At 48.7% G+C, this 16,820-nt stretch overlaps 1 protein-coding gene across 17 annotated transcripts in view; it reads left to right on the top strand.

The window, feature by feature from the left end:
• The window catches only part of ebf3a (EBF transcription factor 3a), a 96,996-nt gene that overhangs the window by 71,946 nt on the left and 8,230 nt on the right, over positions 1 to 16,820 (top strand). For all 17 annotated transcript variants that reach the window (XM_081697645.1, XM_081697642.1, XM_081697639.1 and 14 more), the window contains one exon: positions 12,572 to 12,660. In XM_081697645.1, coding sequence (XP_081553771.1) covers positions 12,572 to 12,660 — 89 coding nt within the window. The remainder of the gene's footprint in view (positions 1 to 12,571; positions 12,661 to 16,820) is intronic.

Here is a 16,820-nt window from a genome sequence, read left to right as displayed (position 1 = left end):
AGAGGGGGGGGTGGGTAGCTGCGAGGGCTCTGGTGTTAGGCCTCTGTGGGTCCCCCAGGCAGCTGTTTCCATGGTCCAGCTCTGGACTAGTCTGTGCTGTTTAACCTCCCCTCCCCCTATCGGGGCCAGGCCACAGGCCAGCCAGCCACTGCGATAGTGAAACCTGAGACCGGGGAGCTGCTTAATTCCAGCCCTGTTATATGAGCTCTGATACTAATGTAGGCTCCGTGGGCCTACAAAACCTCCCCAGCCTGGGAGCCAGATCTTCCCAGCCTCAAGAGCTAAGAGGCAGAACCGGAGAGGCGCAGGAGAAGCCTTGGCCTGCATCTGAGCTCTTTTATTCCTGTTCGCCCATTTGTGCCCAAAATGTGAGATCTTGGTTACTGTCATGTAACCAAGATGTTAGCTTTAGTTAATATTAATTGGATAAGAGTTTTAATCTGCCAGTTTTGATTCCTCTCCTGTTGTGCGTGGCGAGTGCTAGTCTGTTCCACTCAACCCAGCGGGTTGGGAGGTACGTGGGTTTAACTCGTTGTTTATTCCATATCTGTTCTGTCTGATCCCTTCTTCCACTCGTCAGAAGGAATTAATAATTACAGTGAGAGATTTTAAAGACTTAGTTAATTATCCCCTCGAAATTAAAGAGGAGAGTCACAGACTACATGTCTCAACCCTCTCATTGTTATTGAACTTCATTTCCCAGAGTGCCTTACCTCCCTCTGTGAGGTCATAAAGACACAAGCCAGATAGTGCCAAGGAGAGACTGGGTGCTCTACTGTTATTATGTCACTTATTAATAGCTTTCTAATTAAACAGGCTTTAGCAAGTTAGTCACCATTTTAGAGTCAATCGAGTTTCACTATCAAAGCAGTATTTATTAATGAATCTGTTTAAATGCATTATCAACAATAGCATTCATAATTACAGCAATTATGGCTGTTTTCTTTGACCAAAGCTCAGAGGTGCAGTTTGCTTTCATTTGTTTGTTTTATTCTCTAGCCTTCACATCCCCCTCTCTCTCTCTCTCTCTCTGTATATTTTTTCCAGTTCTTAAACTCTTGTAAGTGCTATTGATTGGAACAAATTGCCTGTGCTTGTAATTAGTTCATAAATAGCCACTTTGAACTGAGAATTCTAGGAGGTCTTGGTAGTGTGTAAAGCTGTGTGTGCGTGTGTGAGTGTGTGTGTGTGTTTATATGTTTATGTGTGTGGGTGTGCATGTGTGTGCACAGGTGCAGTTCTTTGTGGCTAAATGGAGTAATGGCTAGCCATTTAACAAAAAGGAATTTAGGAAAATTAACATAAACATTCCTGCAGAACTGTTTCTGTGCCCTGGACGATGGACCTTTTTCATGTTTCCTGTCCTGCGCTATCTAAAGCGACACACCCACACTCTCAGTCCGATGCTTTATCACCAATTACAGCCAAAGCAGAGGTCTCCTCTATTGGGGTGTTATGGAGCCAAATAGCTCATTTAATAGCCACACACACACACACACACACACACACACACACACACACACACACACACACACACACACAGATATATCATTCCTAGTCTATTCTGCTCAGTATCTTGTGACCATCTCTGTGCTCAGAGGAAAGCCTGTGGTTTTTATGGACATATGAGTTTCTGTGATGTTTGTGGTTTTCCAGATTTACCTTGTTGATGGGGAAAGTGGCAGAACGGTCCCCTGCTCTCACTCAGGTCCTCTGCTCTCACTCAGGTCCCCTGCTCTCACTCAGGTGCCTGCAGTGTCAATGAATGGCATACTGCTTTAGGAGTCAATAAATCTCCTCCATCACGGCCAGAGTGAGCCAGCTGTCTCCAGGGCTGAGCTTCTTCTAACGAACGCCTCCACATACACGGCCCAGAACAGGCGAGCTGAGTCCTCCCTCTGTCTCCCAGCGCTAGGGCTGGCCCAGGAGGGGGGAGCAGGGCGGCTCCCACTCACCCGGAGCACGCCAGGCAGTGCGCAGCGAAAGGGACGCGTGGTGTGGCCCCGGAGCGGAGAGCCAGGTTACGAAAACACAGCAAGTGTGAAAGCGCTTTATGAATGGTCAAGCCCCATTCACAGAGGGTCATTTAACGTGTGTGTGTGTGTGGTTTGTGATGGACAAGGCGATTTTGTATTTTTGAGTGCATGTACTAGTGCATGTTTGTGGAGGACATGCTTGTTTGTATGTGGGTGAGGGCATGTTTGTGTGTGAGTGTGTGCATGTGCGTGTGGGTGTGTAGGCATGTCCGTGTGTGCGCGCGTGTTTGCGTGTGTGTGTGTGCGCGCGTGTGTGTTTGCGTGTGTGTGTGTGTGTGTGTGTGTGTGTGTGCGTGTGTGTTTGTGTGTGTATGTGTGTGTGTGCGCGTGTTTGTGTGTATGTGTGTGTGTGTGTGTGTGTGTGTGCGCGAGTGCGTGTGTATGCGTGTGCGTGTGTGCGTGTGTGTGTATGTGTGTGTGTGCGTGTGCGTGTGTATGTGTGTGTGTATGTGTGTGTGTGTGTGCGCGTGCGTGTATGTGTGTGTGTGTGTGTATGTGTGCGTGTGTGTGTGTATGTGTGTGTGTGTGCGCGTGCGTGTGTATGTGTGTGTGTGTGTGTGTGTGTGTGCACATGTCTGAGGTTATTTACAGCTCCAGGCCCTTACTGACTATGAGGGTTTATTGGCTTTGCTGTCTCTTGCTCCTCTTCAGTCTGTTCCTTTGTATCTTTTGAAGATCTCCATGTTCTCGCAGATCTTTTCTCCCCCCCACCGCCCTAGCCTTGTTTGTGCCGCTGCGTCTTTTGTTAGCACAAGGCCACTTGTGTGGCATCTGATACCTGTATCGGTTGTCCATTGATCAGGCCTACTGCTGAACAGCCTGTCAGGAGGGTCTATAAAAAAAAAAATCAAAGCGGGACAGGCGTGTTTGTCCTCCTGCCAATAGCAGCCATTCTAAGGAGCTCTCTCTCTCTCACTCGAGCTGAACAGGCACTTCTATAAGCCTTGTCCAGATGTTCCCTTCAAGTTACTCTATTGGATCCAACAAACACATGCTCACTCTTCTTCTCTGCCTCTTTTTTTGGTGTTTTTTTTTTTTTTTACCCTCTTTTGGCCATGCAAGAGACTTAAAAGACTTAAACAGAAGTGCCCGTACACATAGTGAGTGGCTACTGTCTGTGTATATAGCATTTAGCATTCCTTGCTGTTTTATGCTAAATCACACATACGCTATTCCCTGTTTCACGGGCCAAAGTAAAGGTGGATAAACTCCACCGTGCTGCTGCTGGTGTGGGAGTCCACCCGAGAGCCTGTACCGAGCATTTAGGTCAATGACAGCAATCATAAATAAAGCTCAGTGTTGGAGTCTAATTGCATCAAAGCTATTGCTTTCTATTTAGGCACGGTCAGTGTGAGAGCCTGGCCTCAATGCTCTACTGGAGCTGAGAGAGAGAGGGAGAGAGAGAGGGAGAGAGGGAGAGAGAGAGAGACGTACCGCAGGAGCTATCACCCTTTTGGACTATTTGTCCTAATCAGTGACACCCATTTACCAGAATTGCTTAAAATGAACTATACCTCATACAGAAATCGTACATTTACTGGCCACCATTTATCACGTGGAAATTGAGGGCCAGTAAACTTTTCCTTTCCTCCGATGGGATTGTAGACATGCATCAAAATGTTAAAAAATGATTGGCGAGGGAGAGCTGTCACACATTTATCAGGGCCGAGGAACATTATTTGCTAATTTCCCAACCTGCTGCGTGACAGGGTGCTTCATCTTTAGACCGGCGGTGACCGCCATGGACCCCTTCTGTTATTAGTTCAAGTCGAGCGTTTTTTTTCTTTTTTCTCTTCCCCTCTTTCACTCTCCCTCCCTCTCCTTCTCCTCTCTGACCCCCTTCTTCCATCTTTTTTGGCCGCCCCTAACAAGAGCCATTCGTCTGTCATGTGCCGCCGACCTCTCCCTATTCCGCTTGGCGAGGCTTTGAGCACCGGTCGCTCGGCCCCTCTCCGAGGGCCTGCCTCTCCTGCGCCACTGATTGGTCCGCGGCCCCTTGATAAATCACAAAGTTTCCTCGTCAAGGTGAAGGTATCGACTCGGCTGCGCCAAAACTGACAAACCAAGCGGAGGAGACAGTCGTTCATCATTCGCAAAGAGGACGCAGGGGTCGTCCCGTCACCCTCCGGATGCCGCTGCCAGAGACTCACGCCAGTGTCAAAGACGCCAAGCCCGCGCCCAGTACACACGCTGGCACCCAACTCAGGCCTTCGTTAGACTAATTACTGACATTTAAAAGCTATTAACCCCAGACATGAGCGTTTAGAGGGGCAGAGAGTGGGTCTGAGGAACTTCCCCACCGTGGAGGCCTCCGCCGGCTCCCAGCTGGGCGTGGTAGAGATGCCGTGGGCAGCGGGGCTGGAGGCTGCTAGACTCTGCAGCAGAAAGCCCGGCAGTAAACAAGCGTTTCTAATGGCTGCACATGAAACGGCACTATCGCAGGAAGATCAGAGGAGCGATTTAGAGGAGGCTATCAGTCCATCATCATCATCATCGTCCTCTCTCTCTACGGCCAAGGCTCCAGCCTCATGCTGCATCAGATAGAACTTCCCTGTCTTTATCGCAACCTCCCACTTTCTCACACATGCGCACAAACACACACACACACACACACACACACACACACACACACACGCAGCAGTAATTAGAAGCTGAGAGATTATGTAATCAGAGCTGTCTCAACACACCCCTCCTTTCCACAATGCCCTTCTCTCTCTCTCTCTCTCTCTCTCTCTCTCTCTCTCTCTCTCTCTCTCTCTTTTAAATCCAGCTAGTAAGATGTCATCTTTTCAAGAGTTCCTCACTGTACTCCAGTGTTGAGGTTGCACTAGTTGTCTTCACGAATGCCCATGATCTCAGCCAAGATGTCTGCATCCAGACTGCTTCTCAGGACATGGGGCTCTTTCAAAACATTTTTTTTGGAATCTCATCAGTCGCCAAACTCTCACCCCTCAGACCATGTGAAAGCAGCACGGCGTTATGTTGGGAAGCACACAGTGCCTGCAGGGACAGGGGAATTAACCTCCCCTCATTAAAGAATACCGCCGGAGTGATTCAGATATAATTGGTTCTGCTGGTTGCTATTTTGGCCAGTGTGAGGTTTTTTTTCCCTTCTTCTTCTGACTGCTTTAAATAGGTTCGTCCTTACTAAGTCACACACATTAGTCCTGCCCCAGTGGTCAGAGCGGGTTTTTCTGATGGATGACTTGCTCTTTGGTCCCCCTCATTCACACATCCTGTTCTCCTCTCTTCTCCTCCACACCATTCTCCTCTCCTCTCTTCTCCCCCACACCATTCTCCTCTCCTCTCTTCTCCTCCACACCATTCTCCTCTCCTCTCTTCGCCTCCACACCATTTTCCTCTCCTCTCTTCTCCTCCACACCATTCTCCTCTCCTCTCTTCTCCTTCACACCATTCTCCTCTCCTCTCTTCTCCTGCACACCATTCTCCTCTCCTCTCTTTGCCTCCACACCATTCTCCTCTCCTCTCTTCTCCTCCACACCATTCTCCTCTCCTCTCTTCTCCTCCACACCATTCTCCTCTCCTCTCTTCTCCTCCACACCATTCTCCTCTCCTCTCTTCTCCTCCACACCATTCTCCTCTACTCTCTTCTCCTCCACACCATTCTCCTCTCCTCTCTTCTCCTCCACACCATTCTCCTCTACTCTCTTCTCCTCCACACCATTCTCCTCTCCTCTCTTCTCCTCCACACCATTCTCCTCTCCTCTCTTCTCCTCCACACCATTCTCCTCTCCTCTCTTCTCCTGCACACCATTCTCCTCTCCTCTTTTCTCCTCCACTCCATTATCCACCTCCCCTTCTCCTCCACTCCATTATCCACCTCCCCTTCTCCCACAATCCATTCTCCTCTCCACGTCTCCTGACACAGGCCACCTCCTCCTTCCTTCCTATGAGAGGTTTTATTTACAGATTCATGCCTAAACGTTTTGACAGCTGAAGGAAAACACAACTCATCCGAAATGAGCGGGGGGGGGGGGGCGTGGCGGAAATGCTGTAATGATTTAAAGGATCTATCCATTTTTTTTCATCTTTTCCCTGTCTATGTATCGATCATAACTTTACAATATTAATTTGTGTGCGGGTTTGGCCGAGGAGAGGTCCGATTCCCCTTGGCACTGGCAGAGCAGTTAGGACAAGAACGCTGAAACGGGTCCGCCCGCGGTGGGCCGAGGACGAGGATGAGGAGGACGAGAAAGGCTTGTGTTTGGAGACAGGGGGAACTTTAAAAAAAGAAAAAAAGTAACATTCTTCGTTACAAAGACAGATTTGAAGGATAATTTGTGTCAGTGAAATAAAATCTAAAAGGATGCGTGGCTGTGGTGGAGAGCGATGTCTCCCGTCTGTCAGAGCGCTCGGGCTTCTCTCAGCTTCCGTCAAGTTACTCTCCAATCATCATGCCTGTATCGGTTCAAAGTTCATGAAATTTCTATGAGCATTGATCTGTCGCTATTGATTTTTTTTTTCCTCCCTTTCACCCATCACCCACCCCTACCTCCGCCGATCTTTGAAATTTTAATTTCCGGAGCATCTGAATGTTCTTGGAGATGAAATGGCTTCCTCCGAGACAGCTGGCAATAAAATGAAGTTAGCAGTGAGTCGAAGAGCGCTGCCCCTCTGAATTCTGGGATACGTTCCCTTCTCTTCCTCCCTCCCTGCTTGCTCCTCACTGGTAGCGGCACAGAGCCCGTAACGCTGCAGCCACGTCCAGCCGGCAGCTCGGCTCCTACACTTCGGCCCATTTCTGTGTTGCGGGGCGGGGGGATGTACGGGGGGTGCAGGTCTCACCTGTCATCCTGGCCTCTCTCGTCCTCTGCAGCCCACCTCACTCACTCACCAATCAGTGGCCCGTTTAATAAGGCGCCCCCGATATAATCAGTATCGGCGTCTTCCCTCTGGCTCCGCGAGGCTAGCGTGTACGGCGCTCGTCTGAAAATAACACTTTGTTACTGAAATCGTTAAACCCACCCACCCCCCTCGCTAACCCCCCCTAGAGGCAGCACGCTGTACTGAAGGATTGGGCTTCACTTCATTTTGACACATTACGGGCTTTGCTTTGTCCTTTTCCTGTGTGCAGAGTTCACAGCCCTGCAACTACAGTAACACGCTCACGCTCTCACAGGCTGTGTCGGAAAGTCACAAATGCTTCACTGCTTGGGGTAGATTATATTTCTGGTCCTGCTCAGTGGAATTATAATTGCACTTGTGGTCTGTTTTGGGTAGAGGGAACTAACTGGATTATTACTAGAGAGAATGAGAATGAATGAGAGTGAAAGAATGAAATGAATGAGGACGAAAAGTAAAAAAAGGACAAAGAAAGAGAGATAGAAAGAAAAAGAGAGAGAGAGAAGGAGAGAGAAAATGTAGCTCTTGTCACAGGTCCTACTGTATGAGCCCTCTGCCTTTCATTCCGGTTTTAAGCGGCTGTTCACTGGAGGGATCCCTCTCTGCTCCAGCTCTTGGTGCCATACGGAATCGCTCTCGGACCTGGAACCGCTCCCCTCCTCGTTCCCCTCTGTTGTGCATCCTTCCAGAATTGGGTTGAAAAGGAAAGAAAAGGGTGGGGGTTGTTGGGGAAGCAGTGTGCCTGTGCTTGTCTGTGTGTGTGTGTGTGTGTGTGTGTGTGTGTGTGTGTGTGTTGGGGGTAAGACTCCTTGATGGCGTAGGTGGAGAGGAGATAAGCTCAGTGCAGTTAAGTATAATTAGACAAAGTAATAGCAAGCAGCAGCAATAAAGCCACTCATTATCTTGCCCAAAGATATAGCCTTATCATAACAGGGAGGAGCAGGGGGGCGTGGGATAGCAGCGCAGGGCGGGCTGCTCTCACTCATGTTTGTTCAAAGGAGCAGAATTACACCAGCATCTATTTATCTGTTGAAGTTTTGGCCCTCCTCTTCCCGGGTCTGCTCACGTAATTCCTGCCGCGAGAGACGCAAGGCGCGCTAGACCACGGAGGACGTCTCACGAAACACGACCGCTGCTGATTTTAGCCGTAAGTTCGGTTCTCGCAGAGAAATGTGGTAGCACTGACACATCTCCAGAAGGAGCCGACCAAGCCTGCCCGGTCATCACGACCCAGACTCCACGCATGCGCGCCTCACTAACCCGCCCCCCTGTCCACGTGCTCAAATGAAAGCAGTTCCATGTAAATGCTGCCGGCATAGCAACACTTTGCTCGGTCAGTGAGTCTACAGTGTAGCTGATAGTGAACTTCACTAACACCATAGACGCTGTTCACGTTGAGGCGGCATCTTCATATTTACACACCTGACGTATGATTGACGGAAATTATTTGTCAGATTCAAGTTTGTGTACTGCTCTCTTTTTTGTCTGGGGTGTACACTTTGATTTTAACTTTGCTACCTCTCTTAACTCAGAGAGTTAGCGCTGTTGTAATTCAACTTGATTCATGGCAAGCGTGTCACTTTCCCGCCCTGTTATTACGGGATGGCTTTCTTATTCGGAAAGAGAAACATGTCAGAAATATGTATCTTGTGCCATACCGAGTGTCAGCTGTGAGAAATGACGGTATACAATCTTTGAGAACAAGGTCACAGTACTCTATCTTCAAATACATGGAAGCACACCGCTCAGACGTGCGCACATGGAGCACGCTACACACGCGCGCATACACACAAACACATGCTTACGAGTTCCCACACATTAACATATTAACACAGTCAAAACTGATTCTGTTTTATGTTGAGTACCCAGACCGAGCGTAACGCTCTCTTTTACAAATGGAGGGCACGAAACCCAAACATGTAAACAGAAGAAGGCAGGAGCCAGGCAGCCACAGACTCCTCGTCTGTCCCAGGCAGGCGTCTTCTGCTCTCACGGCTCTTGCTCGACGGGTGAAGTGGGTGAGCGGAAGCTCTCGAGCTCGTTAGCGCACGTGGCTCCCTCCACCCCCCGAGACGTGGAAGCAGCGGGAGCGCCGTGAGTGACACCCAGCCGCTGCCTGACTGAGCGTGCTCCCTCATGCCTGGGAGCCGCCATGGCTGCCCGACAGGGAGTACAAACAAGCACTGGTGAAGAAAAGAAAACAGATGACAAATAAAGATGTAAGGAAAACACGAGCTCACTGACAGACGCCAGGCCACCAGTCAGACACAATCACACACACACACACACACACACACACACACAGACCCCGAGCAATGGTGTCTGTGGTAGTGGTGAGTTCTCTTGCTCTCTTTCACTCCCTCTCTCTCTCATTATCCGCGAGGTCAGTAGCTGCACTAGGAAGAAGCAGATAGATCAATACAAATTATCCTTGAGCAAACCCTCGCTGACAGGCTGAATTGCAGCATATGTTTACCCAAAATCGGGCAATTTATCTTAATATCAGCAAAGTAATGCGGGACAGGTGAGAGGTCACCCACTCTCTCCACCTCATAATTACCCGCCTCCAAAACAGGAAAGTGCTATTGATTGGCCGAGTCCAGGACAGGGGGGCTGGCACAGAGCCCACGGGGGTGGGGTTAGCCCCCGGCCTAGAACATGAGAATTTAGGTGAATGCAGCGTGTGTGTGTGTGTGTGTGTGTGTGTGTGTGTGTGTGTGTGTGTAGGAGTGAGTGCATAAAAGAGCGCGAGAGACAGAGAATATGATTGTAAAGGTTTTATGTTTCCAGTACACAAGAATAGACAGAATAAGTATAGTAGCAAGAGACAGAAAGAAAGCGGAAGTGAGAGACTGAGTGAGAGAGGGAGAGAGGAGGGTGGGAATGTGTGGTTTAAGCTGGTATTACTCAATCTGCTATGCATATTTCCCAGCTGAGAGAGAGAAGGAGGTAGCCCCTGGTCTGATGTGTGGGGGCTCGCCACCACCACGGTCCGTTCTCCCACACTGGGTTCTGCCCGTGGTCAATGTTACTGCATACACCCTCTTAATAGTGTTACTGGGGGTTCATTTTTAATTGCACTGTAAATTTAGGGTTTTATTGTCATATGTTGACAAGACTGGCCATTACATATGGTGGCTGTGTGTGTGTGTGTGTGTGTGTGTGTGTGTGTGGTAGGCGTGGCTGTGCAGGTGGTGAGGGTTGTGTGTTAATGGAGGATTTCGTGACCTCCTCAGTGTCATTAGCGTCAGATCAATAAGTGATGAGCATTTATCTCCATCAGAATGCGCCTTGCAAGCCACAGACACTGTCGCAACCGGCGTGTGCGCCGTGAGCACAATCTTTGTGTTTACCATGCACACGTGTGATGCTGTATTACTGTTGAACTGCTATTTGGGGGATCCCTATTATCTGGGGGTTTCCAGACAGTGAAAAAGGAGAACGTGGCCTCCTCACTACACATGGCCCTGGAGGCCTCGGACGCGCTTGGGAAGGAGAAAAAAGGAAGAGGAAGAGGAGTGGGGGAGTACGGAGGTAGAGAGAGACGGACAGAGACAGAGAGATATAGACAGAGAAAGACAGACAAAGAGAGAGAAAGACAGAGAGAGAGAGAGAGAGAGATACTGAGACAGTTACATCCTTGGTCATGTCATGTAAAATCAATATGGTGGATCAATGCTTTATTAACAAGGCAGCATCTGATTCCACATTCCTATGTGCCACTATGTCTTCAGCCATGCATGATGGGTCGTCAAATAGTATCACGCCTGTCAGGCTGACAATCACATGGTAACACACACACACACACACACACACACACACACACTCACCCACATACACATGCGCACACACACACACACACACACACACACACACACACACACACACACACACACACACACACACACACACACACGCCCTCTTTCTCTCACTCTCTCCCTCAGGTATTGATCACTAGCCTCCACACTTAGACATAATTGTGCCCCTGCATCATAAAGTTGACCAATTATTTTGTGTGTGTCTGCTCGAGAACTGTTGTCCATGGTAGCACTCGCAATACACACACAGATGTGTAAAAGAGCCCTGTGTGCTGAGAGCACAGTAGAGTGGGTGTTAACTACAGACAGATTAATTCACCATACGACGATTTTGGGGACAATACTGTGTGTGTTGCCATCACGCTGACCATAAATGCAAATGAATCCTTGTTCTGAGTCAGAGCGCTGATCTGGAATCAGCGCTCACTCCCTTACTATAGACTCGATGTGTCTTAAAGAAAACTACCATGATCAAAGCTACTTCCACTGTCCCTTAAACACAAGGCATGTACTGTTGCCCTATTGCTGACAGTGATATCTGTGTTTATATCCAATCATTTCCCTGCACGGGCTACGTGTTCTTCCAGTGGAAGTTCATGCACCCTTTCTGCGTTTTTTCTTCTTCATTCTCTCTGTCTTCTTCTTTTCTTTTTTTTTTTAGTGGAGGTAGGCAGTAATAGACCTCCGCCAGTTCCTCTAAAGCTTGTTAAACACAATGTGTGCAGTCGCAGGTTGAGATTATGATTCATGCACTTGTGTATGGAGCCGAGCTGGCCCCTGATTTATAACCCGCACTGTTCATACTCAAAATTACAATTTCAGTGGGAGGGGGCCTCACTTTTGTGTGCGTGCAAGGGTGTGTGTGTGTGTAGGGGGGGGGGGGTTGGGCAGGGGGGGAGAGAGAGAAAAGATTAATTACTATTTGTGGCCAGCAATTTCATGAGGCTGGCCCAAACCCAGCTGTGGAATGATGGCGCCCTACATCAGTTTGTAGTCAGCCATTCACAGATTATTAAAGCTTTGTAAGATGAAGTGCTCCTCCTGCCTGGTTTGCACTCAGGCAATATGGAGGAGAAAAAGAGCGAGAGAGAGAGAGAGAGAGTGGGAGGGAGAGAGAGAGGGAGAGAGGGATAAATCTGAGAGGGGCAATAGCCAGACATATGTCATCATTGCCTGTTTACCATAAATCTAGCAGGCGGTACAGGAGGCAGGACTGATGCCCACTTCACTGTGCTGACAGCGATGATTGCGGTGTGTGTGTGTGTGTGTGTGTGTGTGTGTGTGTGTGTGTGTGTGTGTGTGTGTGTGTGTGTGAGTGAGTGTGTGTGTGTGAGTATGTGGGGGGGGGGGGGTGCATGTGTGTGTTGCCATCAAACTCCCTCATTCATAATGTATTCACTAAGCTCTCAAAATTTATTTGATCAATTACAGCCAGTTTGTCTCAAATAAGAGAGGTTGAGAAAAAAAAAATATTTTGAGCTGTTGGATCCAGATTTTGTGCAGAGTACAATAAAATAATGTTATTGCCTTTTATTCAAATTCTCCAGCATGTCTTCAAATATGCATACATTTGATATGTTCATATCATATATTTGATGAATAAATGTAATAACATTTCAGTATCACACATCTTTGGATGATCAGACACTGAAAGGTCTGGTCTGTAGTGTAAAACTGGGCCTGGAACATAGTGTAAAGCTGGCCATGTTGTGTAGTGTAAAACTGGCCCTGGTTTGTAGTGTAAAATTAGCCCTGGTGTGTAGTGTAAAACTGGGCCATGAATGTAGTGTACAGCTGGCCTGTGTTTGAACGCTCTGTACCAGACTAACGTGAGATTCTTGTTTTGTGGTTTAGCATTGAACGAACCCACTATTGACTACGGCTTCCAGAGACTGCAGAAGGTCATCCCCAGACATCCAGGTGACCCGGAGAGGTTGCCAAAGGTCAGTAATCTCTGAGAGAGAGAGTGAGAGAGTGAGAGAGAGAAAGAGAGAGAGAGAGAGAGAGAGATTTATTTTAGAAATGTCAAAACAGGAAACCATTCAGTCACCATATGTTAACTCATGCAATCTCTTTTGGCAAGTCATCACTATTCAATCACCAAAACACACAGACACACACATACACACACACACACAGAACACTGATTGTGCTGCTTGCAGACTCATTGTGTTTGGATTCCACGGGAATCGCGCAAACTTTCGGTGTGGCGAAATAGTTCAATTAAGCGTTTTTCCACTCCAGTAAGCAGCGGCGATTGTAATCGGAGCAGAGCCCCTTTCCCGATGTGTGATTATTTTCCCCTTGTTTTCCTTTCATTTTCCAAAGCTAGATCCACTTTAATCTTTTGTTTACAAAGCTTTCTGTTATAAGTCCTTGTCTTAGTGGGTTAATAAATGAGGTCCACACACACATTAATATCAGCAAGCTCGCGCCAAGCTATTGTGCTCCAGCGTTTTAGCTTTTCTTGTTCCTTTTTCCCATTCAGATTCAGCAATCGGAGTGGGATTCCTTGCTGCTCCAATGTGTCACAAACACTGCCATCACAAACACTGCTGTCGCAAGCACTAGAGAGTGTCACAAACACTGTTGTCCCGAACACTCCCATGTGTCAAACACTTCCGCCACAAACACTACAGTGTCACAAACACTGCTGTCCCAAACACAACAATGTGTCATCAACACTTGTCACAAACACTCCATTTCACAAACACTGCCATCGCAAACACTCCCATGCGTCACAAACACTGCCGTCCCCGTTTTCAGGCAGGAAAGAAAATCGGAGCCACGTGCAGTGCTTCTCTTTTTGCAGTTTCCCACTGTTCTTTCATTCACTCTGTGTGTTTTTATTTCCCTCATTTGCCTTTGATATGATCTACGACTCATGCCCAGCTAATAGAAAACGCGTTAATTTCCCATCTGAGACGAGCGTGCTGCTCTGGGCCTTTGTTAATAACACGTTAAGAGATTACTCCGGACCCAGTTTGTGGGTGCCCGTTGTGAGCTGACCACCACCGAGGTCTAATAACAGATATCATACAAATATCTATTAAAGGCCAGCGTGGGGCGGCCAGCATGGGGGCAGCCACCGTCGTTATTAGCTGGAGCCTGGGGCGTTGTGGTGTCTGCGACTCATGCACACACACACAAATGCGCACACACAAACACGCACGCACACGCACGCACACACGCACGCACGCACGCACGCACACACAAACACGCACACACAAACATGCACACACACACGCACGCACACACACACACACACATGCACACGCCACACTAAGCATCCCCAAGCACAGCGCCCCACGCCACGTGATGCGTTTCAATTACACTTGGCTTTCTCTCTCTGTGGAGAGCAATATCTGGACAGGAAATCTCGTTCCAGTAAATGCTTTAAACTATCCATTACCAATGAAAGAGCAGAAGTTCTCCCTGCCTGGGTGTCGAGGGCCGTTTGTTTACAACGCTGTCATGTTCTGGCTTCGCTAAGCTACAAAACCACACTTATATCTCTAATATCTCCATTAACGTCCAACCCCCTAACCCACGGAAAAACAACACAAAAACAAAAAACGGCCGAGCATCCAGAACAGAAAGCGTGGCATTCGGGATCCGCACGCGCTCTCTGGGAAGGGGGAAAAGCCCCGCGGCGCGGGCGTGGAGACAGAGCTGGAGGTGATCTTCGGGGGAGGCAGCTGGCGAGGGGAGGGGCTTTCTAATTCAGGTAAACCTTCAACACCAGGGGCCCTCACCCAAGCCGATTGCTGAGGAGAGATGGATTCTAGCAGTTCCAATAAACAACATAAATATTTGATTTTGGCTTTTAATGGACCCAAATGTGGAGTTCAGCGGCATGTAAATGAAAGTGCCAAGTGATTTATCATAGTTACGGCAGCCGTCTGCTGTAGGCGGCTGAGCGACTGGGTCACAGCCGGCTCCCAGCAAAGCGGCAATTGACCCTTACACGGATCCCGACGAGCGCGCGAGGGCTCGGGCGTCTGCGGCATTAGGGCCCAGACAGGCTGAAGTAATAAGGCCTTCGGAGGGGAGGAATGTAAACCGCGTGTTAGCAATAAGGTGAAGGCGTCACACTCCCGTTCGCTCTGCCAATTCAGCACAGAGTTGATAATGCTGCCGTGATATTGATTTTCACTCTGCCTCGGGCCCCCCCACCCCACCCCCAACCCCCACCACCTCCAGCTCAGCTCCTCCTCCGTCCTGTCCCAGCGAATCTGCAGTGGCCACGCTTTGATGGGTAATCGCGGCCGGAACGGAAAACCAATATGGCAAGCGCGTATTGCTTCGGACGTCCACTAATAACGGCACTGCTACATGCGTGCACTCTCAGCGAGAGGGTGGCCGAATTGAGGTTTACCTCCCTAATTTTAGATAACGTCAAAATTTGCAAGCCCGATCTGGGGCGAGGTGCATCGAACGAGCACATTTATATACGAAGATTAGGGAGAAGAATAAAGGCAATATAGAGAGCCAGCCGTGGGGGGGGGGGGGCTTCTCGTCCCACCGCCTCTCCTTATTCTCACCATTTCAAAAACAGTGTCGATTATTCTCTACATGGATTAGAGACAAATCTCCAGAAATGGGAATCTGATTAGCCACTATATTTTTGATTTTGCTTGATCAAATGATCTTTATTGCGATGGCGAAGTGGCGGGCCGTCCTGTTTTCCTTGGCGAATTAATCACTGCCTTTTCCTCTTTCCATTCCTCTCCACGTCTCAACCTGGCAAACGCAAATCTATTCCGCTTCCCTCTCAATCTAATATACAAGAAAATTTATTAGAAATGCATTCATGTCGAGCAATTACCCATGCATTAAAATTCATCTTCTTTCTCTCGGCTTTTTTGAAGTAGCTACGTCTGTTGGGCCCCACACTCCTCAATGTATTCATAACCCCAGGCTACAACTAACAGAATAATTGCTTTACAGTTTAGAATGACATTAGCACCTCTAGCCAGCTCACCTCTGCTGCGTGCTGTGGTTCTGCTGATAGACTGCACACCACTCCACATATCGCCGTCTGATAATGATAAGGGCCCCATTTAAACGGTTCACGTCCACGGGCGGAACGGCGAACACTTGTAATAATAACGCCTCGCATTTGTCATGAAGCGAGCTCGGGGATCGTTTTCGGCTTTAACAGTTTCCGTTTAACCCGGGGAGTCTCGCACATCTCCGCGAAGGGGAAGAAAGAGAGGAGGAAAAAGAGAGAGAGAAAGGGAGAAAAAAAAAGAAGAAGAGTCAATTATGCCCAGCACCAGCATTTCCAAAATTTACGCGGGTAGGCTCCTTAAACAGCATTCGCTCGTAATCATATTCACAGCGTGAGGCCGGAGGATCCGAGAGAGGACCATGCCGGAACGCCACAAACTCCTAGTGCAGCCCTTCCCCCCACCCCCCCACCTGCTCGGACCCTGCACGGGGGCGCACTCCAACGCCACCCGCTAAATCCGCTTCATTAGCGGAGGCACGTCGCGGCAAACGGCGGATTAGCATGGAGAGGAAACGCGATTCCCTTAAACTATCTTTACGGTTCCTCCACACTGGTGCCATATGGACGAGGAGTTGGAGAGCACCGCGGCCAGACGCTCTCAGCTCGCCCAACATGCCTGTCTTAATTGTGGTAATCGTTGGGTAAAATTAGGCAATGTGGAAGGAGCTCCCTGATATGACGGGTGGAGATGATGAGTAATTATTAGCAGTGCAGAAAAACACTTTATCTCACTCAGACGGGGGGCAATGAGAGAGAGAGAGAGAGAGAGAGAGAGAGAGAGAGCCAGCTGATGGGACAGGATTAAGACAGCTGGGCCTTTCATTGATCGTACCTGCCGCGTGACAAGTGTAATTCTTTATTTGTATGCAAACTAGATGCATGCAACATGAAGCAGAGACACCAATTTCTGAGGTAAATGCCCATTTTAAGAGCCACTCATCCGCTCCCTCTCAGGATTAGAGTGTGTCTCTATAAAACGTATGGCACACACCACCATGCCGACTTCTACGATTAATCTTGATAAATGCAGATCCAAGATGGCGTCCGTGGCCAGGAATGAAGCAGCCAGTCAGCCATGCTAATCGCACG

The sequence above is a fragment of the Electrophorus electricus genome, chromosome 15, assembly GCF_041902795.1.
Source record: "Electrophorus electricus isolate QZ-2024a chromosome 15, ASM4190279v1, whole genome shotgun sequence".
Taxonomy (NCBI): Eukaryota; Metazoa; Chordata; class Actinopteri; order Gymnotiformes; family Gymnotidae; genus Electrophorus; species Electrophorus electricus.
This window is presented reverse-complemented; position numbering and strand designations above follow the sequence as displayed.